A 25921-nucleotide genomic window follows, 5' to 3' on the forward strand; every position below is an offset into this window, starting at 1 on the left:
CTACCTAATAAGTTTATAGGAATGCACAGATGAGAAAGGAGAATAAAACTGTAGGCAGGGGCTTACCTTGGGGGCAGGAAAATAATGATATGGACAGGATCTAAATCCTTGCAGATCAATATCACCCTAAAAGCTTTTGTTCAGTGGTGCCAACCTGCTACAAATAGTAGGTTTTAGCTGCACAGAACAAAGAAATTGTGTGGTTAGGTACAGTTAGGATTAAAGTCAGCGGTTGGGGGGCTCAAATAAAGAGACACTGCCACCTTTCTTCTGATGCCCTTATACTTACCACTGAGAAAGGTGTCAAGTTTGCAGTGAATTCATTGCAAACTGTTCAATATTGTCACCCTTTGGGAGAAATTGTGAGTCCATGGCTGTCAGGATCATTTAAATTATATGTTAAACACCACTAAATAAACTTTTAGGTAGGGATGAAGAGAATGGATGGGGCTTTATCTCATTTGCTGCAGTTTCTAATGCACACTAAGTGTGAATGAAAATTTAAATAGCCAATCTCAGTAAAGGACCGAAGTCTGTGTATTAACACCTGAAACTGAAGATTATTCTGGTCATGCACTGGCTGATAGGAGTACAAACTGGCTGATAGAAGGTCAATGATCAATACTTCCCACATGTTGACCAAGCCAGATTACTTCTGATTCCAGCCCTCCGACCACCAGTTTTGGAGCTTCTCCTGGTAATTGTTATTATTGGTGGTCATAGCGGAGGGTACACTGATTGGATAAAGTACAGGGATTCCTGATCAACGTTTAATCAATATATCAATCAAACATTGATCAGATTTTTCCTGATTTCTATTTATAATCTATCTATCAAATCTAATGTTAAGTGTATTAGAAATATTGACCATGAGCCCTTTATAGTTATATATGTCTAGTTCTGGAGTTTCCACACTACATAATGTGCACTTTATCTTGACAGTAGAAGCTTAGTTGGATTCATTCCTTATACAATGTTTTTGCCACTTTATGATACTTTTATTTTTTTCTATAATTGTTATATATACTTTTGAATTTATATTGTGTGTACATTATTGGTTTGAATACCATGCTTGGCCACTGGAACCCATCTTTAAGTTTTCTCCTAGTAAAAACTGCACACTGCTTTCTTTGGCCCTGAAAAGTAACACAAAACATATCAAATGCAACATTTACATTGATACTAATATATCTGAGGATAATCTACTAAAATTCTCACTGGACCTGTGATCACTTTTGATATCTGAGAATTAAAAAACTAAAATCTTCTGCAGGTAACTTGACATGGGTAGCTGTAGTTACTGCCCCCCCCCCCCCCATAGTTATTTGCATAACTTTACCAAAATCTGAGCATTGCATTCAATCTGCCTGTTTATTATACATTTAGATGTAACAACACTAAAATAATGTGCTGCTCCCCTTATTATTTTTTCACACAATAGCTTTATCTACAGAACTTGTTAATCCCATGTTTCCTATTAGACTGATGTTCCCCCAAAAAAATCCAGAAGCCTTACATAGCCCCCAATGAGAGATGTCAGCTTAGGCTTCTGCTAAGTGTACCAAAGGGAATTTAAAGACAGCAAGGGTGCACTTGATGCCGCTCGGCCAATCAGAAGGCGGCAAGCTCACCGCGGCTGTCAGCAAGGGGGAATTAAGTGTAATTATAAGACATCCGCAGTGTGTGAGCAAATTAACCCTAGGAATTATATAGTGGAAATTGGGGAAACAGGGCATCCTGCATATGTGTCAGGCTTGTAAATCCCATCTTAACTACTCCATAGCCATAAAAGTTCTAATGTTCTAACTCTGCATAGGCTGAAGTCATGGAAGATAAAATACTTGTATGGTGGCTTTTGGGAAGTCAGGAGTAATAATCGGCGGTGTTGCATGTGACATTACTATACCTACCTACAATAAAATAAAAAGCTAGTGATATTTAAATACAACTCTGCGACCCCACTCGGTTCTTTTAGCTTAATGGACCCATTAAATGGGCCCATCACCCTACAAATTACCACATCCAATTAGAGGGAATGGCATTTCTTGGTGTGTGTTAACACAATATAAAGGGGGAAAAACAACTAAAAAGAACAAATGATTTGCTCCCCTCGGGCTACAACAGTTGTTTAAAACGATCTGTATAAAACAATTATTTTACATATTTTATTATTATAGCCAGCTGTAAGTACATCGAATACAAAGAACAGAACGAGAATTCGTTAGATAATCAAATACAGTAATTTTCAAGTTTTTTTAGAATGAAAAAACAGACCCCAGTGCAGGCTGAGAAGCAGAACACGCTGGGCGTTGTAGTTCCACTCCTGATGACTTATCCAATGCACAGTGAATGAATCTTGTTCTATTTATTTTATTACTTTTTAAAGATTTTTTTTTTGATATTTAGTTTTTAAATGTCTTTAATGCTATACAGATGGTTAGTCCTCCTGTCGGGATTTTTGCCAGGGGTCCCACTGGGGAAGTTTCCCTTCAATTCCTGTTTTGTAGAACACGAGTGAAAAATCTCTCCAAGTAAATAAAACCACTATTTAGTTTTTCAGGTGGAAGATTTTATCTGTATTTTGTTCTGATGACAAGTCACAATTAGTGTTGTCCTGTTCTATGCCCTGGTGACAACTAGAGAGGCGAATCTCCCCAATGTGGACACCAGTGAATACTGACAGTGGTTCTATGTGTACAAAGAGTGTGATCCCCCCCAACACTCAGATCACCATTATTACTATACAGGAAATCTGCCCATTTATTGCTTCATTTTGGCTACAATGACTTCCAGCAAACACGACAGTAACATCAATTCCTAATATTTCCCTTCCTGCACAGGTGTGGGTATGATATGTACTAAACATTGGAATTTACCATCTGGAATCAGATTGTGTCTATGTTGTACCTCCCCTGAGGAATGTTAGTTTAAATTAAAAACATGAACAGCCATTCTCATCATCCAGATAAGTACTATGATGCCATTTCAGTTTAATCACCTGTAAATATTTAAATGTTGCAGAGACATCGTTGTGTTCTTATAAGGGTTGCTTTCTTCTAACAGAAATCGTTTTCCATAGTTTCTAAACCTTAGAAGCAGGAACATGTTATGTGAATGTTATAGAACTGGCGTGTTACGTCACTGTGACGTCATAGTTAAACATTAGAAAGTATTATCAGCAAAATAGGAGCAGAGTATTTTCATCTCCTAAATGCCCAAATAAAATCAGAGCAGAATTACAGACCGGAGGCACATTGTTTTAGTGGTGCAGGCAGCCTGTTTGCCTTTACACACCCGTCTGTATTTATAGCTCTCCCACACACATCAAAGACTCAAGGTAAACATTGTACCACTCTGTGTTATTTGCAGTGCTCCGCCCGATGATTAAAGCATTGCTAATAATTCAGTAACATTTCACACCTTCATCCCATTATCCGATTCCTCTTTATTCTCTGCTGAGGCCTTTGTGTTATTTGTATGATATCACTAAATCATTGGACACCGTTTGCAAAGTCGATATTTATCATACAGCGCAAAATTCGCCCATTAGATAGAATATTTAGGATTATTTGGAACACAAAAATACAGAATATCACTATTATAACTGTACTAAAATCAGCAATTGATACATTTATTAAAGATGATCCTTCAAGGCTGGGACAGCCAAAGCTTCCAATGGGTTAATGGTGAAAAATAAATTTAACTCCTTCTTAACTTGATGCAGGTGTGAACAGTAGATCCCTATTAGTACGTGAGACTTTTATTGTATTAGTCACCTGTATCCCACCAAAGGTTTGTATTGCAATCACATCTGATACTTTATTGCGGACAATACAAATAATAAAAAGTCATGGTCTATCATTCTTTCAGCTTCAAATGACGAAATATGATATAAAACCCCAGATGTCAATCTCTTAGTATGGGTGAATATTGGTGTGGTTTCAAAGATGTCCCTGGAATCCTTAGAGGGATAACACAGTTATTAAGTTAAACAAAATCAATTTTAATCAGCTATTCCTTTTCTAATGGAGGATTTCCATTTGTAAATGCTATAACTACAATTCATTTCAGTGTAAGTTCCAGCTCCAATTTAAAAAATCTCATTTCTATTCATCGTATAGATTTACAGGTCAGCGATAGATGTAAATAAGCAAAACTGTATGCAAAATGTTTTATTGGAAAAGGCAATTTAGCAGTAAAATGTACAGATAATACAAAGTATAAAATCTGGAATTGCAGAATCACTATTGCAGAATTTCCTTGTATCCAATGGGGGTTACACATGGGTTGATATCATTATTATAGTGGGCATCCATGTATATTGTATGTCTGTGTACAATGTTTCTGTGCTCTCAGACATGTCCCCTTTCTTGCTGCAGGTCCCTTCTGTACCAGGACCCGGGTTGGACCCCTCTAGGTAAGAAAAGAATTGAGTGCATTGATTATTGCCAGATGTGTCGACTATTACATGGTTAAAAGAGTCAATTTGATCGAAGTTCACCATCCAGATCCCCCCTTTGTTCCAGTAGCTGCAGGGTTAACATTCTATGGCAGCCAGATTTCCCAGCTGGGAACACTGAGAAAGGGGCCATAAACGTCGGTAGGTGTTCTGCCCGGCCAACTCTAATCACAGGAAGCAGCCTGGTGTCTTTACACTGGAAATTGCTCTGAGTTGCCACAAAATTCCCAGAGGTGCCTCAAAAAAGCAAGAAAAACAAAAAAATCACTTTTAGAGGATCCAACATGTGTTAAACAACACTGCTGTTTCATACAGACACCAGAGGGTGACTAGTAACAACTACATATTATATAATTCTTCATACTAATATTCTGTATCACAATTGTGTAAAAGTAAGGCAGGCAAAAATATTTCAATCTCAGTTTGATTCTAACTATTTACAAAACATTACTAAATGTAAAATGTGTCTGATTTAAAAGAGAATATGTAAAAAATATTTTAAAAGAAAAAATATAAAAAGATACCAACTTTATAAATAAAAACAAATTTTAAAATGCAAAATATAATAAAGGAAAAGACATGAATGTATAATTTTCGTTGTGTCCAAAAAAAGTGTCCCCTTACCTTTTAAGAGATAGTTGAGAATCTTGACCAAAGAAAGAATAAATAATCACTTTATTCATCCAATCATGTGCGGATAACAGAAATAAGCATAACTTTTTCTTCATGTGATTGGACAATTGAGGATAATATTTTTTCTTTCTTTCAGTTAAGATTTTAAACTCCTTTTAATATATTACTGTGTCTGAATCCAGCACAGGTTCCTTGGTTAAGAAGGATCCTTTTGTAATGGCCCATAGTCCATGGAAAATAGATCAGACAAGGAGATAAAGGGGAGAAAAGTATCACCAGCACAGAAAAGACAGAAAAGGTGACAAAACGACAGAAAGGTTAGAAAACAAACACAACAGAAGGTGTGAAAGGACCGCACTGTGTCCTGGGATTGTTCTGTCTCCCACATCTGCCTCTTTCACCTTCTTTCATCACAAAATAAGCATTTTGTCTTTCCTCAGCTGTCTAATAAGCAAGTTGTGTGTTCAGCTCCATTATTATGAATCGTGCCTGATTGTCCTGAGTAGAATAGGTAAATATACGACCTATGGAGCCCTGCTTAGCAGTCCTCCTGTGCCCCTTCCTTACCTCTCCAGTACAAACAAATCTTTCAGAATATGTACATTATAGCAACAAACAGGCAATCTTGATTTAGGGGCAATGGAGAGTCATCACCAGGCTGAGAATAGCTATGTGCTTAGTCTAGGACACAACCATTGCTTGTTCGTTTTATGTCAGCATAAAACATCTGTCTAATAGTTCACCCACATATACAAGACATGCCACTCTCAGCCCCATATGCTGCACACTTGTACATGCAAAAGGCACCTTTCCATGCAGAGAGCTCACTTCTGGGTCAGGATGTTTGGGCAATTACAGTATGTATGTGTGTATATTTCTTCTGACTGAAAGCTAATTTCAGCCCTCTAGCAGAAGCAAATAAAAGCTGACAACTTATAAATCAGAAATAGGTGCCTATCACTCAATCTTTGCATAAATTATGAACGTGAGCCCATAACCAGGCGTTCTGTCGTTAGAATTGAGGCCCCTGTAACGGCTTTATTGATGGCTGTATAGTACAATAACACCGAACGTAAATGCCACTTAAGGGAGCCCTCCACCCCTCCCATATTCTGGGCAAAATGACCTTCTGAGGTGTTCTAGCTCACCTTTTTCTTCTGCTGCATTTATAATACATGTCGCATTGAATACACAAGCTAAGGCATATGATGGCTCTTATTTCAATATCGCACAATAAAACATGTCAGCAACAAAAATATCATATTATATCTTCAATATTTGCATTATAAGGTCTTACATAACTACACATATTAAACACGATGTACTGGAAGGACTTAATACATCTTAGCATTTACGAAGCAATCAAGAAATTAATAGGAGTTGGATCATTACATTGTAGGACAATATTAGGGGTGAAGGGTAATATTATGGGGACAGGAGGTGAATCAAGGAATGATATCAGGTTATAGATTTATGTTAGGGGCAGAGGGGGTTAATCCAGGAATGATACCAGGTTAGGAGACAATTTAAAGGGAGTAGGGGTGCTTCCAGGAATGTTATCAGGTTAGATGATATTATAGAGGGAATAAGGGGTGAGTTTATGTAAAGAACATATAAATCTATGATCTCTTATATCTAAGCTGTAACATATTCTCAGTCATCTCTATCTTACTTCTTTACTAGTAAGAAACATAGTTGGTGTAGAAGTTGTGTATGGCTGTACCAAAACCTTTTTTGCAGACTTCTATCACCAAGCACCTTTCTCTAATTCCCATGACTATAGTCCATCTCCCAGGATCTCCTCTCACCTCCCTGCACCTCCTTCCATCCCCTCTGATCTCTTTTGATGTTCACAGTCCCCCCTGTACTTCAGTGAAGCTCTCTCCATCTTCCAGGACACCTCTTTATCTTCCAGTACCATCTTATGATCTGAAGGTATTTCTTCCCTCTAGGTTTTCTCATTTTCTGATAGGTGTGATGTACCTTCTTAGTTCTTTCATTTTGTGTATACAGTCCAACCAAACAAGAGATCTGCCCAACAGATTATTCGATTTAACTTCTTTCTAAGGTCCAAGATTTGTTATTAGAAACCATGGCTGTTTATTTTCAACAACAAAGGAAAAGAAGTAAAAAGCTATCCCCTTCTGTATATTTTCATGTATTTCTCTCTCTGTATTCTCCTTTACTCTCTTTCCTCACACACACTTACTCTCCCTTATCTTCTCATTCTCTATAGGTGATTGTCTGTCTTTTTAGGTACAAGCTACAATGTTTACATTAATGTTTCAAAATATCGCATTTACATTTTTTGGCATTAAACTGTGTTCAGTTTAGAAAAAGTTAGGACAGTAAAAGATGCATATTAGTGTACATTTTGCTATTAGTAAATTGTCCTTTCAGTATAGAAATTAGGTTGTAAAAATGAAGCGAAAGAAAGAAAGCTAAAGGTAAAAAGAAAGAAAGAAAGAAAGAAAGAAAGAAAGAAAGAAAGAAAGAAAGAAAGAAAGAAAGAAAGAAAGAAAGAAAGAAAGGAAAAAAGAAAGAAGGAAAAATAGATATAAAAGAAGAAAGATATAAAGAGAAAAAAATAGGGAAAACATGAAAAGAGTATAAAAATGAGAGAGAAAAGAAGGAAATAATTAAGCATTTAAACATTATTTTCTTAAAAATAATGAATAGATAAATTCTCCATCAGTCCCTTTATTTAGTTTATGTCACTCTGGATATAGTATTTTTTATTGACTATTCCTCTTGATATACCTGGCTTGACAAATGATTAAAACCAGTTTTTTTTCTGAGCCCTGGAAAGTTCGGCAAATCCCTTTACTAGTCTAGCTGGTTTCTCAATGACTTCAGTAATGACGATTATTTAAACCTGGGATATATTCTTGGCGGCCTGTCCACTAGCAATGAGGAAAGAGGAGGGAGCTGATACTGAAAATAGCATTCCCTTGGTAAATATTAGAAATCACCTTACAGGATTCCTTGTTCCTGAGTATTTAGACTCTATGAGAGACTTCAAAGACACAAAGGGGCAAAAGGTGGGCAACAGGCAGGGAGAGGTCTGTAAAATGTAGGAACGTTTAATCTTGTCCTCCCACCTCTTGGTGAGATCAGTGCCCTTCAGCTACTGATAAAATAAAATCAGTGTTTACAGTGTTTTTCTAAGTATTTAAGTAGAGTGTATCAGTGTTTATAAAGGCTTCCACAAGGCACTTGGCCACTTGAAGATGAAAGAAGTGATGTTGGGTAAGGTTGTCTTCTGCCCCTTCTTCATGGTGCAGCAATGATGGACAACTGGGACCCTTTATCCAGCAAGGCACCTTGCACTATTCCAGGGCTGATGAGACCTTTCTTTGCCCTCAGATTCTGCCAGATATCTGCATAAACATCCCGAGAGGATAGCTTTATCACTAAATTGATTCTCAATTGCCCGATCTGTCAATAGTAGCTGAGAAAGCTGCTCGTTTGCAACCTGTGTTTCAAACGCCTTTTATTTCCCCTAAGCGAATGTATGGAGGTAATATCTCCTGATCTATAGGAGAGTATTGATTGTGTATGATAGCCGTGCTGTTTATTCAGCAGGGTCAGGGTAATTTTTATACTAGAAGGGTCATTCTCTATGGACGGTGTACAACACCGCTTCTTATCATTTTACACAAACATTCTCTGCTGTAGCTAAAGAGATCCACTTCAGTCCACTCTGAAATTAACCCCTTGCTTACAGGGGACTGGTAGCACTTTAGGAAAGATAAGTCGTTGTGATATTCCCTGGTAACTACACAGATACGATGGTGATTATTAAATCAGAAGTAAAATTGCTGATAAACCTGGTGACAAACAGCCAATTTAATACCAATAATCTGGGATTAACTTCTACCATACAGTGGTGCCAGGGTTAAATTCCCCATATATACACGTGTTTACTGTCATAGATAACAAACTGCAGACAAATACTTATCTAGATCACAAACAACCATAACACTTTAACAGTAGTCAAATGTATCTAAAAATAATAAAATAAAAATGAATATATTTCAAACTAGACTACTTGTGTTCTATAAAGATATTTATACCTAGATATTTATACCTTTATTATTTATAGAGAGTGATCCTAATTCAGAGACGTTCAATGACTGCTAATTGGCATGTATAAAATTGTGTTAGTTTATATGCTGCTGGATAGTAATAAGAACATCGATTCTTTTTACAATATATTATCCTTTATATATAAATAGGTGATCCTGACTGCTGTAGCAACTGTGGCAAATGTTTCTAAAGAAATATATATATTATATATATATATATATATATATATTTATATATATATATATATATATATATATATATGCAGACACACACATTTACATGATAAAATATTTGCATATAAATAGTAAACTATAACTTACTAGTATCAGTACTTATATAATATGATGTAAACACATATACCTACAAACATCATTTATACAATGCATACAAACGTATGCTTTTTAAATAATTGCATTTTTTTTTCTCCCTGTTTTTTTTTTCCAGTAAATGTATCTGCAAAATTCTACCTTCATATCAGTCTAAAGTCACAATAAAAGGAGCCCTTATATCCCTGCAACATACATACCTTGGCTGTGTCATGTAATGTATATGTAAGTGGCATGTGAAGAGGAGAAGGGTGTCACAGCAAGTGGCTAGCTGGGTTTCAGTCTAATGAAAATGAAGCCTTGCAGAGTTCATGATGAACTGATCCTCCTTTGTGCACCCCACAAACCTAACAAAACACATTTTCTGTATACATTCAAACCACATACGAGCCACATATGCTTTTAAAGCTTATTTTTATTTTAGGAAAATAGGACAGAAAAAAAAAAAGAAAACACAACTTTTTTTTTTTTCAGCATAAAAATGAAACATCAAATTACTTTGCCTCTGGCTCCCATTTTTCCCTTCTACATTATAACTAGTTATTGAACTAGCTATAAGATCTAAAGGCCATTTGTGCGGAGACAGATTTCAACTGAGTTCTACCATCAATATTCTGTGGCAGTGACCTATTGGTGGAAGTCAAGCAACAGAGGTGAAATTCAGGTCACGCTGTCTAACCAGTATTAAAATGCGTGCACTTTGAGGGGAAAAAAAGAGCCCACTTTAAACGAGATTTAAAGAAAATTGAATTGCACTATGGGAGTGGAATAATCTTTGCATTCTCCTTACAAACACAAAATGCATTTTTAATTTTTCTTTCCTTTTTTCTTTTACAAAGGAGGAGGGAATAAATATTTGCTCATTTTTTTGTTTCTTCAGAGAAAAATAAAACGATCTACAAGACAAATGGTTCTAAATCAGGGTGTAGCAACCTTTCCTCTTTATTACATTTACAAGAGATGGACTAAGTTCCCATCTGAAAGCATATTAAAACTAAAAAAAATCAATTAAACGTAAAATGTCTATGCCAATTAGCTTTCTAGAACACATAATATACGTATGCTTCTGATACTCAGACATACGATGATTAGTGATGAGCATCTTTGCTTGTGACTTTTGGCATCAGTAAGAAAAATAAGAGAATGTCGGTTTTGTTATTAGAGGGGGAGACGTCAGGGTTTTGCTGTTATGCCAAGCAGAAAGAGTAGATTGTAGTCCATTTTTCTAACATGCACAGATTGCTAATTGCGTGAGGTGCAGGTTACCAAAACGGTCAGTATGGTAATAGCACCTTCAATGAACCCTTGGGGACAATAGACAGTTATTTTTCTTCGGAACTGTCAAAAAAGACGCTTTGTGCTCAGAATGTTTCAGCAACTCCACAGCCGCATAATTTTCCAGGCTTTTTAGGCAGCAACAAAAAGCTGGAGGAGCAGAGCAGAGAGAGAAAGAGATAGGGATAGACAGAAAGAAAGGGGGACAGAGAAAAAAAGAGAGATTGAGATTTTTGGATCTTACTTGTAAGTTTTGCCACAAAGTCCAAACTGTTTACAAACAGATTCCCTTAATCCTGGTGTATTAGTAAATTGTTTTTTTTTCCTCCATGTGCCCCCACATTCCCAGTGCACGTCACAGCTGGGCTGATTCTCCTTCATACAAAGCTCAGCAGTGTTATTTAATGCTGCTTTCTGCATTAAGATGTGGCTCCCAGATCTGCACCTTACCCGGGCTCGCTCACTAGTTAATGAAAGCAGCTTGGAGAAAGAGAAATGGCTTGACAAGAACTGGCCATATTTGTTACAGCAAAGAAAGCCTTGTGATGGAGCTAAGAACCAGCATAAACATATATCTCAGTATGCTAGTATACTGATTGTACAGAAAGGGACAGGAGTAGTGAGAAAAAATTAGCTAGAGCATGCTTAGCAAATAAAAAAATTAATAAAATAATCAAGCAGGCCTTTTATTTAAAGATCTCAGCATATCAATGTAATATACATTTTTTAAACAATCATAGTATATGAATATAGACATCTTAGATAAATTAGATAAATTTTAATAATTTATGACATTGCATATATTTTAATACATTCAAATATGACAGAGTTATATTTATTTATTTTTAGCTGGAGAGATGTGACTGTTATATGGTAAAGTAAAAGGGCGATGTATTAAAAAGTTATTACTTTACACTGATTTATTGCATTCGGGCTCCTTTGAATCGCCCATAGCATTTATGGTATTTTTTTACAAAAAAAAAGTCCCCTATATTTTTTTGCATAGGGTGGTTTATTAAGGAGCGAAATATACACTGCTCTGTGTTCTTATCAGAATTCCAGTTAAAATATTAAAACTATGAATTGCAACTAGATGTAAGTAATTAGCCATGTGAAAAAAGATCACTTTATTAAATCAGCCCTTTGATGGGAATGCGAGTTGTTGGCTGCATAGAAAGCACCCCTTTAGTAAAGAAGACAAGAAATGTGCCTTGATTAGGGGGGTAACACCCAGAAACCCAGCAGATGGATGTAAATCTAGACACATTACCTCCTAGAAGTTAGCAGTGTTTATCTAAGCACAAGGCAGTGGGTAGTTAGGAAAGAGAGAACCATAATAACAGCATGCTGCTTCACATCTGGATGAAGTTAGAACCATTGTGGCTTTATAATGGCACTTTTAATTCCCATTCATTTAACAACCCCTCATGAAAGTTGCAGAAACCAAGAAGGCGCTTATATGCACCCTGTAGAATCGAATTTGTGTGGAGACAGCAGTCACAGATTCGTCTCTAGGGGGGTATATGGGTGATGCTACGAACCTCTGCTCACAACTTCATTTTTTTTTTCTCTCTCACTTTAAATAAATTGTGGGAAATCCCTGGTGTTTAATGTGCCACTTCATTCAGCAGTCGTTGTAAGTGCTCACTAGCACAGAGGAACAATGTTGACTTAAGTCTCCCCTCTTTTGGGTAGTGGAAAGACAGAGAAAGGCAGAGAGAATGAGAGAGAGAAAGAGGAGGGGTGGGAGGAGTGGATTAAAGGTGTAGATTAAATAATCATAAAATAACACATTATTACATTTCCTATAAAGACTGAACAGCCACCGCAAAAGAGCAAGTCCCAACCAGTACAATCCTCCTGGCTGATTTATAGCCTTTTACTGCCCTATAAAAGCTGTTAGAACGAACCTAAAGCCTGCACCACCGCTGGCACATTTAGTCTAATAAATAAAACATAAACAGCTAACTTTATGTGTCACTTTTATTGTTATCAAGTAAAATATGGCATTGCCCTACAAGCTATGATTCTATGCTATAATTGTTATCAAGCTGAACAGGGGAGCAATCAGATATCTACACTCCCATTTTTAATGCCTAATCTAAGCTCTTGATAAAATACCTAATTGTAATAGCTGTTTGCTTGGAAATGTTTACATAAATTCCCAGGGTTTTTTTAAGCACTATATTATCTGCTGGAAGTAGGATGTGTGAAATAGATGCTTCGTGCAAACAGAACAAGAGTCCCTCTCCAGTCATTTTGTCTACTTAAGAAGAGAACTAGGATGGGGCCCCCATTCTCCATGAAAATTGCATTGGCAGACCAGGTCCTCCATCCTTAGCAGCAGTGTTATTGCACTAGGTACTGAGTGACATTATCCATCCTGCTTAGGAGGTATTAGCTGTTGCCAGGAGTGGGGATACAGGCAACAAGGCTGCATGAACTTTGCTGCTCAACTGGCTGCACAGTCACAGCATCCATCCAAATAAGAAAGACACCCACATGGTGATCTAAAGCCAGCTTCACCAGGGAACACAATCACAACAGCCAAATTGATATAATGCAATTCTCCCCAATCCTCATATGTTTTCTGATGCTTTTTGCTGTATGTTGTGAATTAACCTCTTCCTTCTTGTTGCAGAGGGACAGATGCGAAACAAAAAAAGAAAGAAGACAGTTTTGCACAGATAAGTGATTTCGTTTACCCTACATAAGGCTGCCTATGGGATTGTGAGCTCTTTCTATTATCTGCCTACCTGTCTAAGATATATCTATATATATATATATATATATATATATATATATGGCTATGCTGTAGCAGCCCATACCTACATGTCTATAATACATTGTACAGAGATCTTGACTTGGGATTCTGACTCTCTTGGCTTTGTCATTGCAGGGCACCCTGGTTGTGGATGATTTGTGGATTCTCCTGAAATAGAACTGATGAACCTCTGCCTATAAATTAGACAATATGGTAGGTACAAAGGATCAGGGGGTCTGCACCATTTTTTGGCCATATAAAGGTCCTGTGTTTGGAGATTATGTATTATTGTGTGTGTGCATGTTACTGTGTGTATGGCTTTCTTACAGAGGGAGGAGGTGAATATTCCCCACCCACCTCTAGTATCCATTTAATGTGCACATTCACTTCTATATCTCCCTTTATGTGTATTTTCCATGAAATCCTTTTGTAGTTCCCATCCAAAACGTGCACAAAGCTGCAGGGCTTGATCAGTGTATGAGAGCAGCTCTTGAGAAAAAAAAAATCAAAACACAACAACAAACATGGAAAGGAAAATTACATTTTAAATAAGCTTTTGGTTCCTTATCCGGGGAGCAGGATGCAGGTTGTGATTGGCTAGAGGAGTCACATGGTGAAAGTAACTTTACGGGGTCGCCAGCTAGTAGGAGGGCTTTATGGAGCAGAAAAACGACAAAGCGAGAAAAATTATTTTCCACTCCAGAAATTAATGATCATGAGTTCGTATTTGATGGACTCTAACTACATCGATCCGAAATTTCCTCCATGTGAGGAATATTCGCAAAATAACTATATACCAGATCACAGTCCGGAATATTATAGCCGGTCCAGAGACACTGGATTTCAGCATCATCACCAGGAACTGTACCCTCCAAGAACAGCCTACACAGAGCGCCAGTACAGCTGTGCCAGCATCCAGGGGCCAGGAAACCCATCCACACATACCAGGGTCCATGGGCAACCTCAAAGCAACCACCACCTTGTAGGCAAACCCCAGATTTGTGAACATCCAACACCATCTCTTCCTAGCAATACTTCCACCTCTGCCACTCCATCCCCAGCACCCCCAGCTTGCAACCAGCCAAATCCTGAGCATCCTACCAGCACAGCCACTAAACAACCCATAGTGTACCCCTGGATGAAGAAAATACACGTCAGTACTGGTAGGAAACTTTTCTTCTCCCTTAACCTCTTTTTTTTTCCTTTTTTTTTCTAAAGCTCAAAGAGTCTTTGGGTTAGCACAATTGAACTGGATTTACGACTACGAATGGGTAATTACACCCACCATAAATTTTATAGCCAAGCCTGTCTGGGCTGCTTCAGCCATGTGCTTCATTCTGCTCTGTATGTGGAGTGTGTGACAGAGAGGGAAAAAGTCCTATAGCTTTGTAAGGGGTGCATAAATAATTCAGCCTGTTTGGAGCTAAGGGATCCCCTTCTAATAGAACTGGAGGAATTTACAAGGCATTTTAGCAGATTGTGCTATCTTTTCTATCCTTGATAATCTTGTGTTGCCTCTTCTTCCCTTCTCTCCTATCCCTCTGTCTTCTTTCCAATTTTCCCCCCTTCCATTGCTGTCTTTCTGATTCTCTTCTTTCTTTCTTAGTGAACCCTAATTACACTGGGGGTGAGCCCAAGAGATCCAGAACTGCTTATACCAGGCAGCAAGTCTTGGAACTGGAGAAAGAATTTCACTATAACAGATATCTGACCAGGCGAAGGCGCATTGAAATTGCCCACTCGTTGTGTCTTTCGGAAAGGCAGATCAAGATTTGGTTTCAGAACAGAAGGATGAAATGGAAAAAAGACCACAGATTACCAAATACAAAAGTCAGATCCTCTGCCTCCTCCAATGCGTCCACCAACATCATTGCTTCCAATTCTGCTCCCAACGAGGATCTAACGCAAAGCTCAGCTCAGGACCAGCGGGAGGATATTACAAGGTTATAAATACACTAAAAATAAACAAAAACTACACACAAAAGACTGAGTATTTATAGAATCTAATAATAATTATAATATATATATATTTTGGTTCTTGTCGTTTTTTTTCCTTGTGCGTTGGAAAACAGAGGTCTTTTGAATCATCAAACAGGCTTTAAATGCATGTCACAGTGCATGGGATCAGGTTTTTGTCAAGTGTTGTTTATGTTTTATGTTTGTTTGTTTGTTTTATGGCAGTTTTGTCCTAATTTATTATTTGAGGGAGGTAGGATGTTCAGTTTTAAATCATTTTCTTAAAGTTAAAAAAAATACAGGGTTGAAATTTTGCCCTTTAAATATTTAAAATAATGAGTGTTAACATTGCTAGAACAAAATCCCATGGAGGTTTAATGAAATCTCTTTTCTTTTGTATACGAAAGTAATAATAAGAATGATCCTGTTATTATGTGATCAGCTTCTAAGTAGCAGCACATCAAATTAGAATTTGTCTTATTTTAAGGCAATTCCATTCTGTGACAATATTAAAGACTAGAGTTTCTCAGTCGGTAGATAGATCCCTTTTGCTGTTGTTACTGTGTTTCATCATTTTTTATTTTTTTTGGTAAAGACTACATTGTAAAAATAAATGCTATGAACAGTCCTAGTGTAATGTGACCGTATATTTGTTCAATAAAACAGTGAGTGTGTTTTAGTTTAACCTGGCAGTGTATTTTTTTTTAATCTGCTATGAATATTTTATCCAATTGTTCCAAATAACGCATTTTTGCTCTTTATTTCTTGCTGTAATAAGCAATATACCAGTGTCATTTTTCTAGCTTACACCATGCACCTGAACAGCCCGGTGTACTCTATAATAATTGGCCTGGCTTTATTACAATATTTAGTGTCACTGTGCTGTCATTTTAACCATTTTTGTGTAATATTTATATTTTTATGTAGGAATTTAGGGGTTAAAATGCCGGTGTTTTTATTTTTAATTCAAGGATTCATAGTTAATTTCTAGTAGGTGTTAATAATTTTTTTGTTTAAGCCTGGCTTTGATATGTTGCCTTTGAAGAGGGGGCATTTGGGCTATTGAATTCAATGTTTATAGCCTTGTCAGAGCTGTGTAAGGCATCCCTTCAATGTAAATAGCAATGACCCCAGTGTGATCCTCTTGCCTCGGTGCAGGGCCCTAAAGGTTTTGTTTTTCAGCTATTTTTACTTGCCCTGTCCTATCTCCTGCTGCAGAAGAATGTAAAATTTCAGGTAGGCCTGCACATTACAAGCAACATGATACACTGCAGGCTCCAATCCTAGGCAGCTAGTAAGCACACTTATCTCTATGGATGAGAAGCCAATTTTATCTCCTACCTCCCTTCTTGTTTTACTGTGTTTATTGTCAGTAGAGCAATATTGATTTACTAGGTCAAACTAAAAGTAGCTTAAAAATATTTTTTGCTTGGGATACTTTAAAGTACATAGTTACATTAACAAATCCCAGTAAAAATGTATTTTTCAATACAATGTACACAAGCAATAAATCTGGTAAAAAACAGAACTTGTATTTCGTTTAGAAATATAATTTGGGAAAAGTTAACACAAACTAAACACATATACTGCTTTTTATTGGTTTGGGATTGATGGATAAACTAAAATACTGTTCTTAGTTTACAGCAGCCCTTAGTTAACTATGTGTTGGCTCTCATTGAGTCTTATTTTTTTTTTTGCTCAGGATGTAAGTTCACCCTTTCTGGGTCCCCCCTCTGTCTCTGTGTGTCTCTCACTGTCTTTTGTAAACTGCTTCAAAATTTGATGAATTAAAATTGAATGTCGCAGGCACAGAGCGGCTTGAATAAGATGGGAACTTTTGTGCTCCACGGCTCTGCCCAGAAAGCAGCGGCTACATTAATCAAGCCCCCACTATAGGCTGCATATATTGAATTAAGAAATAAGATAGCACCAGGATTAGGTAGAAAAAAATAAAACTTCAATCCTTTTATTACTGATTTTACTGGTACTGAAATATTATGCATTGAAAATTCAAATGTTTACCCTTAATTCTGGGATTTTATTTGTATATCAGGCTCTAGCAGCACAGTCATGGCAATGACACTTGCAGGATCCTCAGTTGCAATTGTGTTATGAATGCTTTAAAAAGGGGGGTAGTGGGGGGATAGGGAGATAGAGGGAAGAATGTTTAAAAAAAAAGGCTGCCTTCCATCCCAGTCTCCACTGAGGCTTCTTTTTCAGCCTCCTGATGCCTTCATGTTGAGAGTGTGAAAAGGTATTTTATTGAAGTTCGGGGTAAACTGCAGCAAACAGAGTTCATGCAAAGGACACATTTTCTATCCCATTAACTTTATTTTAGGCTTGCAGCCTGACCTCTAAACCTCTCTGACCTATGCAGGTCTCACAACGTGTATCTTCTATGTTATTCTACATGGACTAAACAGCCATATTACCAGATTCCTCCTGAAGTCAGAGTAAAATGCTACCAGGACATTATTATTTGCATGCAAAAAAATAAAAAATACACGAAATGTTTCTGTAATTTAATTTTGCGTCTATAATAACAGCCCTTCTTGGTGTGGGCTCCCATAAAAATAATAATACTAATAAAATAACCCATACAGATGTGTTGACCCTAAATTTAGAGGCTGGTATAAATAAGTAGACAGCTGCAGTTATATAGCTCGTCCATAAAACTCAAAGCACATGTATGCAGTTTGGCTGATAAAAGATCGCTAAAGATGTCAAGCTGAAGTTATTAAAGATGACTATTTTGAAATATGGACTTCAGCAGAGGGTGAAAAGTGACTATGCTCTCAAGAGGAACTTTAAAACTGAAGTGTTTTACTTTAAACAAAGTTGCAGCTCTAAGTGCCCTCATCCCATTAGTCCATGTTGTATATATGGGACTGCATTAAATATGTGGATATCAAAGCAAGCCTCTATATTTCACCTTGAAATGTATATTCTTCTTCTATAGTTTGAGAAGTGCAGACAGGAAAATGTTTGCAAATGCAGCCTTGGGAGACCTCTGCTTTATTTTCCATGTATCTCCTGCAAACCTACATTTGTATCCTGTACAGTTTTATGGTTAGCTATTCTTGTCTAGCCATATAGATCTGATATTTACAACCTTTGGGGCTCCAGCCAGCGATCATGATTCCCTATGCCTGCCGTTTAATGTTACACTTTGCAGCTTCGTATAGTTAAAACATAAACAGTCAGCCTGGCTTAAAGAACGTAAATTATAGTTCGGTAACTGAAACTGCCAGCTCATTGTAGATGACCGTTGTATTTATTGTGATTCTGGATGTCATCATCATCTCAAAATTTAGTTTTATGCACTTCCTAATAAGTGTGTGTGATTTATCCTCAATGGCAGATCACCAAGCCAAATCTTTTCTTGGACTTGAAGGAAAGAATAAAGGGGATTGCCCAATATTGCACGTTGTAGGACTTTGTGCATACCTAGAAATCACATTTTTGATAGATAATTCAGATCATGGCTGCAAACCCCCTCCCCACTATCTGCCAAGTAAATATTGCATGCAAGAAAAACCATATGTCGTTGTAATAAGTTATTAGCCACATGCAAACTTACTGTGCCAAGTCCCCAGCACCTGCAAATGTGCTCAGATCCCACTGTGTTCACTAGGAAGCCATTCTCAGGACATTCAGTCCTCACATACCCCAGTAGCCGAATTGGATTGCTCTTTATACACAGGGGCACTTTAAAAATGTATCTGATACTGGTGTAAGGTTCTAGGGCTATGTAAAAATTAAGGGCATCTACATTTATTTATATTTAATTTTAAGATCTGTAAGGAGAATCTTAAAATCTGCTGAAGCACCATGTAAAAATTGAAGTATTTTGCAAATAGGTTTACACTTGCTTTTATGGTGTGTAATTTGCTGCTAGCATTTGCTGAAAGCAAAATTGATTCATCTTTATTATTTGAGGTCTGGGTTTCCCTGATATGAAAAATAGCTGAATAATATGTGGAGTAAAAGAGACTTGGGGATTCTATGCATTACATAACTGGCCAGTCAATGGAAGAAGTTATGTTGTCATAATTTATAACTCAAGGATCGTTTTATCTTGTAACACAAACTCAGGGAAACACATGTGCTGCTGGGTGTAAATGGAAGTAGCTTTACTTCACTTTCATTACAAACCATTAATGATTGGATGTATGTGTATCCAAATATATCTCACTCCCAAGCAAAGAATTTACACCTACTTATGTATTCTATCGCTTCCACTATTATTCATCTACTAAAAAAATAGTTAACCAAAAACAATCTTAAACATTTTGCATTTAATTTAGAATATCATATAAACCTTCTAGTATTTATTTATTCTTCTCTGCTTTTATTTGTATTTATTACACACAAGTGAGCACCATGTTTTCTCCAGCAAATACTCCCGCCACATGGATTTGTTTTGCAATATATATATATAAATATATATACCTATTCATTATATATATATATATATATATATATTATATACACTATATATACATATATACATATATATGTTTGTATATTGGTATGTGCTGTTGGTATCTGCTGGAAAAAGACCATGGTGTTGAGTCACTGAATGTTTAGCTTGGGAAAACCAGTCCAATAAATGTTTAAAGTAAATTGGCAGTGTTTGGCAGCAGGTTAGTTTTGCATTTCCCCGGTCATGACCCCACATTGGGACAATAGGGGTATTCAGTGAGGTCTTCTGGCCTCGCCCTTGCAGACACTCCAGTCTCAGCTATTGTGTGCTAGCAGCAGGTAATGGAGAATGCTGGAAATGGGTAAATGGTGGGACACATAGTCCCTGCACTGGCTGCACATTTATATTTACATGCTTCAGATTAACATCTGCGCAAAATAATGATAAATGTTGCTTGTTAGAAAGCCCCAGAGTTATTTTAAACTAAACCAGATATCACTGTGTGGTATTATAATAAAAGCAAAATGAGGATCTGGAGCTGCTGGCGGCTACACAGTAACACACTTCTTATACAATGTAACATCAATGAAATACAAAATAGAAACATACAACTCCTACAGTGTAGCAAATCAGCCGATCATAAGAGTACATAGAAAGAGCAAACAATTCTGTAGCAAAGCTGTTATCTATGGCTACAGGACTTTCTGATGTGGAAATAAAAAAACTCAGCATACCAGGTTCTACCTCTACAGCTGCCCCAGATTCACATCTTTACCAGTGACAGGGTATTCTTTCCCTATTACAGGCTTTTAGGTTTCATTCACAAAGATTTTAATAAAAGTTTAAAGGTATTCATTTTAGCCATGTGTAATTTTCTTGTCACATTGAGTTTAGAAAAAAAAAACATAAAATAGCAATTAAAAAACAAAACAAAAAAAAAATGTTAATTTATTTTTAAAAAAATCCTTGTTGTGATGTGGTACCTTTGTGAACTGAGCCAGAAGAATCCAGTAGATGCCAGTAGGTTCTTATTCTGGGGGGCAGTAATGCAAGTACAATAACATGTACAAGTAGTCTTTTTGAAATAATAGAATGAGGAAAAAAAAAACTTTTAACAGCCAATCAGATATCAGGATTAAGAGTCATGCCCACTTTAAGCTGAATTCTGTTTTGTTCCTGTAATATATTTCCTACAAATGCTATTCATGCATATTTTCACTGTATCATTGACTAAAAAGGAAGAAGGCTTCAGGTAATGTCCTAACTCACGTTAGCGCAATTGTTCCTGACGGATGCCATGGGTAACACATTTATTTGCATTTACACTGATTTTTCATCTTATTAAGTACCATCAATTAACAAAAGTGTATGTGACAATCAGGCAAATTGTTCAAGAAATGGAAACAAGAGGCCCAGAGCTCCTCTGATATACAGTCTGCAGTGCCTATTGGTGTAAAACATCCAGGGGGGTATTAGGAGGTTTATGTACTCAGGCAGCAGGATTTTCACTTAGTCCAATAAACCTGTACTCACTATAGGTGACTAATTCTGTGCAGAAGAAGTTATAATTTTTATTTTAATATCTGAAAAGGGATGTTTTTTTTTAAGAACTACAGGTTTGATAAATAATAATACTAAAAAGCTATTTTTGTACATCACCCTATTACTAAGATTATTTATTATGTAAAATGGTGGTAAAACTGCATAGTATGTTATACCATAGTTTTATCAAAGCTCCAAAATTTTAAATAGAATAAAAAGTATGGTTTGTGTGTATGTATGTATATCATATATCAAACTAACACAGAAAAGTGCATACTTGAGTGTTTACTTACAAACTACCCCATGAGGGTATATATATATTTCAGTGCAGAAGTGCAACCATATGTTGTGTGTTACAGATTTGAACATTCTATGTTCATGGTGATTACACAGTGCTTTTGTCATTAAAAATACATTAATATTCTCTAGAGTATGTGTGTTCATATAGTAGAATTCTTGCTGGTTGTGTGTTTGTATGTGCACAGGCATGCCTGCAGTACATACAAGAATAGATGTAGAGGGTTAGCATTATTAAAGCATATCCAAATATCCAATAAGTTTTAGAATACTATTACACTTTACATAATGTTCAGCTTTTATTAAAGTATTGATGGTGATAATCCTACCATGAAGGTCTTTATTTGGGTGCTTTATGTTAAAGGAAGACTCTCTCACATGTTCCTCTTGTAATAGCAGAATCCTGGCATACATTGCACAGACATGATTTACCATTGTCACTATCATGAGACACTGGACTGGCTAAAAGAGCCTGGAGTTAAATTATGACAAAGGCTGTCATCCTGATCCTGACCTCTCACCAGTCCATAATCTGGAACAAGCTTGCATTACAAGTGTTCTGACTTATTGGCTGCATGATTGTTCCTGGTTAGTGTCATATTAGGCAGTGAAGCCAGGACCAGGAGGGAAGCCCTTGTTATTGGAGAAGAATATGGGCTACCATTGCTGATTTCCTAAAAATGTTAATTGATTGCTTTATTACCCTTTTGGCTACAGGAAACCCAAAGACATTCACATGTCCACATCTGAAAGTTGGACAATGAGCTCAGAAGTACGGCATAGCAGCCAGGAAACCAGCATTTCTGCAGGAGCAGTCAGCAGTGGCAGCTCCCATATTTCCCTTATGAAGATCTCTTTAGAGCAATGCAAGTTAATCTAGAAGGATTTACTTTTATAAGTGTCATATTCTTATTATCAAATTAAATTTAATTTTGAAAACTGGCAAACAATTGGTATCTTTTGCATTTCCAAGCACTATTCCAAAGCTTTTACTTTCCGCACAGATTGTATGCCTGAACTGTTTCATTGCCCTCACCACAGATGTTCTGGGTCAATCATCCTCCATCCACCAAAGCATTGTTTATAATATGGAGGTTTGAGAGTGTGCAGTGTATCTGGATGGAATCTTTGTTCTCTCCTTTTTTCTTTATCCTGGCATTATACTCTGGTTTTTGCTGTATGCCTGCGTTATCAAACTAAATCTTCTGATCTTGTTCAGAGAGATGAGTTCAGCAGACCAAGTCTGATAAAATCACAGAAAAAAAGAGAGGAAAAAAAACAGCTTTGATTCTTTGGGAATTCCTACTCAGACCCTTCACCTTCCCAGAGACAGTTTTATGGCAGGGCCTGTAAAGGCTACAAGGACTGGGGAAGAGTAAGGTCACAGGGAGTTCTTCTAAAACTCAATTCACTGCACAAGCCGGATTCCAAAACCTGGGAATTACCAGAGCTGTCCTTTACCACATTGAGTCCACCCTAAATATACAGTCCTCTCCAGACATGTGAAAGGGCTTCAGTACAGAAGATTATTCCATAAACAGTGAGGATTTTCTCCCCTGAAAAAATATATGTTTTAAACATAGACATTAGACAGTGCAAGGGGATAAAAAACTTCCTGAAAAAAGGAAATATATATGGTTAATATTTATTATTAATAATGTTATGATCTTTCAATTATTTTAGAGTGAAAAAGATAAATAGGTAAAAAAATGGCTGAAAATTTTCTGAATTTATTCATCTAAAAAATGTATTCACTAATTTCTAAAGATTTTTTATAGAGGTTATAAAATATGATTGTAACATGGATGGCTACTTTAAAGGAGACTAGGACATTTGTATTTCAATCTTTTTATTGGGTTTTTGGCATAAAAGTTTTACAAACATTTGAACAAGTAACAACAGTATTATCCTTTATGGACATAAAAATTAAAGCGCCTGAGTATCAAAAAACAGGACAAATAAATTAACAACCAAATATAATAATACAGGGATGCAATTTATTTTATCCATTTGCAATTGAGTTGAGTTTGATTGAGTTTTTACACAATATACAAAGCAATATGGAATAAATAAGTCACTATGAAGAGCAACTACCAATCAGATATGTTTTAAATATTTAGTTATACAAATATGGGTAAATCTGACAGATCTCACAAGATCCACACAAAACCAAATGCTGGCAAACAAAGCAACAAATGTTAGACAAACATATACAGTACCAGACGCAGTAATTGTAAAACCACATTTACCATGTAGGCTGTAATACAGATCTGCAGATCATTATGTCTGATGCTCCTTTTCCTAAACTATGGACAGCCTATTCTGCAGGACTTTAGGAAGCTGTTTTGAACTACCATGTACTTAATACAGATGGAAATATTTTAAATAAAACACATCTTCTTTCCTGGCTGCCTAGTGTATGTTTTTAGATAACTATTGAGAATAAAAAGTTAGGGAGAGTTGTATAGGGGATTATAAACTTAAAACCCATCTACAGCTAAAATTACATTTAAAAGAAAATTATAATAGCAAGCAGGTTGGGAAGTGAATATAAATATGTATAGAAGAAAAGTGTGAAGAGAATAAATGTTTCATGCATGCACACTGCATTACAGCTATTTCCTATCATCTTTGAATTTGGCCAGTGGGGAGTCGATCTGAGGTGACCATTTGACACCCAAAATAGGAAAAACAACAGATGCCAGACTGCATTTCCCATCATTCTCGATACAGTGGAAACCATGTGTCTACATGAGGAGGTAGGACAAATTGTTGGACCTCAATCTATAAACAGGAAACTAAAAGGCCATGAGAGGTGTGTGTGGATAGGTTTAACAACCAAGCACAAGTACACATTTTCTTTTACTTTTACGGTCTTCTGAAGTTGCAAAGTTCAAACATAATACATAGTACTATCATTTATCAATATGATGGTATTAAAGAGTTTTCCTTGTTTTGGGCTTACTTTTGCCATAAAAAAAGGGTTATTTTTGGTGTAATATTGGCCTTTGCACATCCAGTGTTTCATATGAATTTTGATTGTATCTTTTCTGTGACAATAAGAACAACTAATCCTAGTATACAATACACAATAGATGATTGTAGTACACAACTTTAAAACATGAAGAAGTCCATCTTGTCCATTGTGATGCAGAGATAATCCAGATTCATGATTTATAGTCGGAGGTATCGAGATATTTCACAAACACTGCGTGTCATTTATATATGGATTCTTCCAGTGTCAGATTGTTTGGAAATGAACATCTCAAGCAACCATGTGTTCTTATTGTAAGACAAAATAGATTTTTTTTCTAAATTCTAATTTCAACTGTAAAATGTTCTCACCTTATGTTAGTAAATATTACCACTATCAACACTATCATCAAAGGATGTAACTGAATGTGGTTTGCTTGTAACATAAAATGGAAACTGGTTTGTTCCAATGTGTCTGATTTATTAAAGCTGCTCCGCAAAGCTGGAGAGGATATACTTTCATCAGTGAAGCAGAGTGATCCAGCAAACCTGGAATGGATCTGGCCCAGGATTAAAAACATTTCCTAGCAAACAGCAAAAAACTTTTGAAAAATCCATTTCAGGTTTGTTCAATTACCCAGCTTCACCGATGAAAGTGAACAAAGCAGTTGTGTACCCCAGAACATTATACAATGGGAAATAGGGGCACCTATGAGCACAAATCATACAGGTAAAAGGTACATACTATGTGAGGTTTGGTGAGGTATAACACTTTTTTTAGGCTGATAAAACATTTTACAATAAAATACATTAAACCAATGAGTGGGGCAAATGAGGACTGAAGAGGGATTGGGTTCCAAGAGAGGGATGGTACCTCCAAATACCGGAGTGTTGGGAACTTTACAAACAGAGCAGATCGTTTGTCCTGCTTCACTGGGTGTTTTTGTTGTTTGAACCCAAAAGAGAAAAAAATAATCCCTTCTAGGCGATACATGTACATGGCAATGATTTTAACAAACTTTTTTTTTCAGATTCCTACCTTTTTCTGTCCTTACAAAAAGTTATTTGTTCCATCATGTCCTTAGCAAAATGGTAGTGTCAGATTCGACATAAACTACTGGTGCACCTCCCATGCTATAACGAAAACTTCATTATCTACATCCTTTTAAACTATTTACTAT

At 36.5% G+C, this 25921-nt stretch overlaps 1 protein-coding gene and 1 long non-coding RNA gene across 3 annotated transcripts in view; both read left to right on the forward strand.

The window, feature by feature from the left end:
• The window catches only part of LOC140327066 (uncharacterized), a 58127-nt gene extending 44539 nt beyond the window's left edge, over nt 1-13588 (forward strand). Inside the window, exons 3-4 of the long non-coding RNA XR_011919974.1 lie at nt 4380-4417; nt 13424-13588. This is a non-coding gene — a long non-coding RNA (uncharacterized lncRNA). The remainder of the gene's footprint in view (nt 1-4379; nt 4418-13423) is intronic.
• A 2-nt stretch (nt 13589-13590) lies between these two features.
• Nucleotides 13591-16187, forward strand: HOXC4 (homeobox C4). Of its 2 annotated transcripts, none has more exons than XR_011919972.1 (2): nt 13591-13759; nt 15153-15291. XR_011919972.1 is itself a non-coding variant. In XM_072406217.1 (2 exons), exons 1-2 carry the CDS (start codon nt 14157-14159, stop codon nt 15494-15496), a joined length of 897 nt encoding a protein of 298 aa, XP_072262318.1. In that variant the 5' UTR covers nt 13779-14156; the 3' UTR covers nt 15497-16187. The 2 variants fall into 2 exon arrangements, 1 of the variants encoding a protein (XP_072262318.1); XM_072406217.1 differs by lacking the exon at nt 13591-13759 and adding an exon at nt 13779-14709 and having other exon boundaries at nt 15153-16187.
• Nucleotides 16188-25921: the final 9734 nt, after the last annotated feature.

The sequence above is a fragment of the Pyxicephalus adspersus genome, chromosome 1 (assembly GCF_032062135.1).
Source record: "Pyxicephalus adspersus chromosome 1, UCB_Pads_2.0, whole genome shotgun sequence".
Taxonomy (NCBI): Eukaryota; Metazoa; Chordata; class Amphibia; order Anura; family Pyxicephalidae; genus Pyxicephalus; species Pyxicephalus adspersus.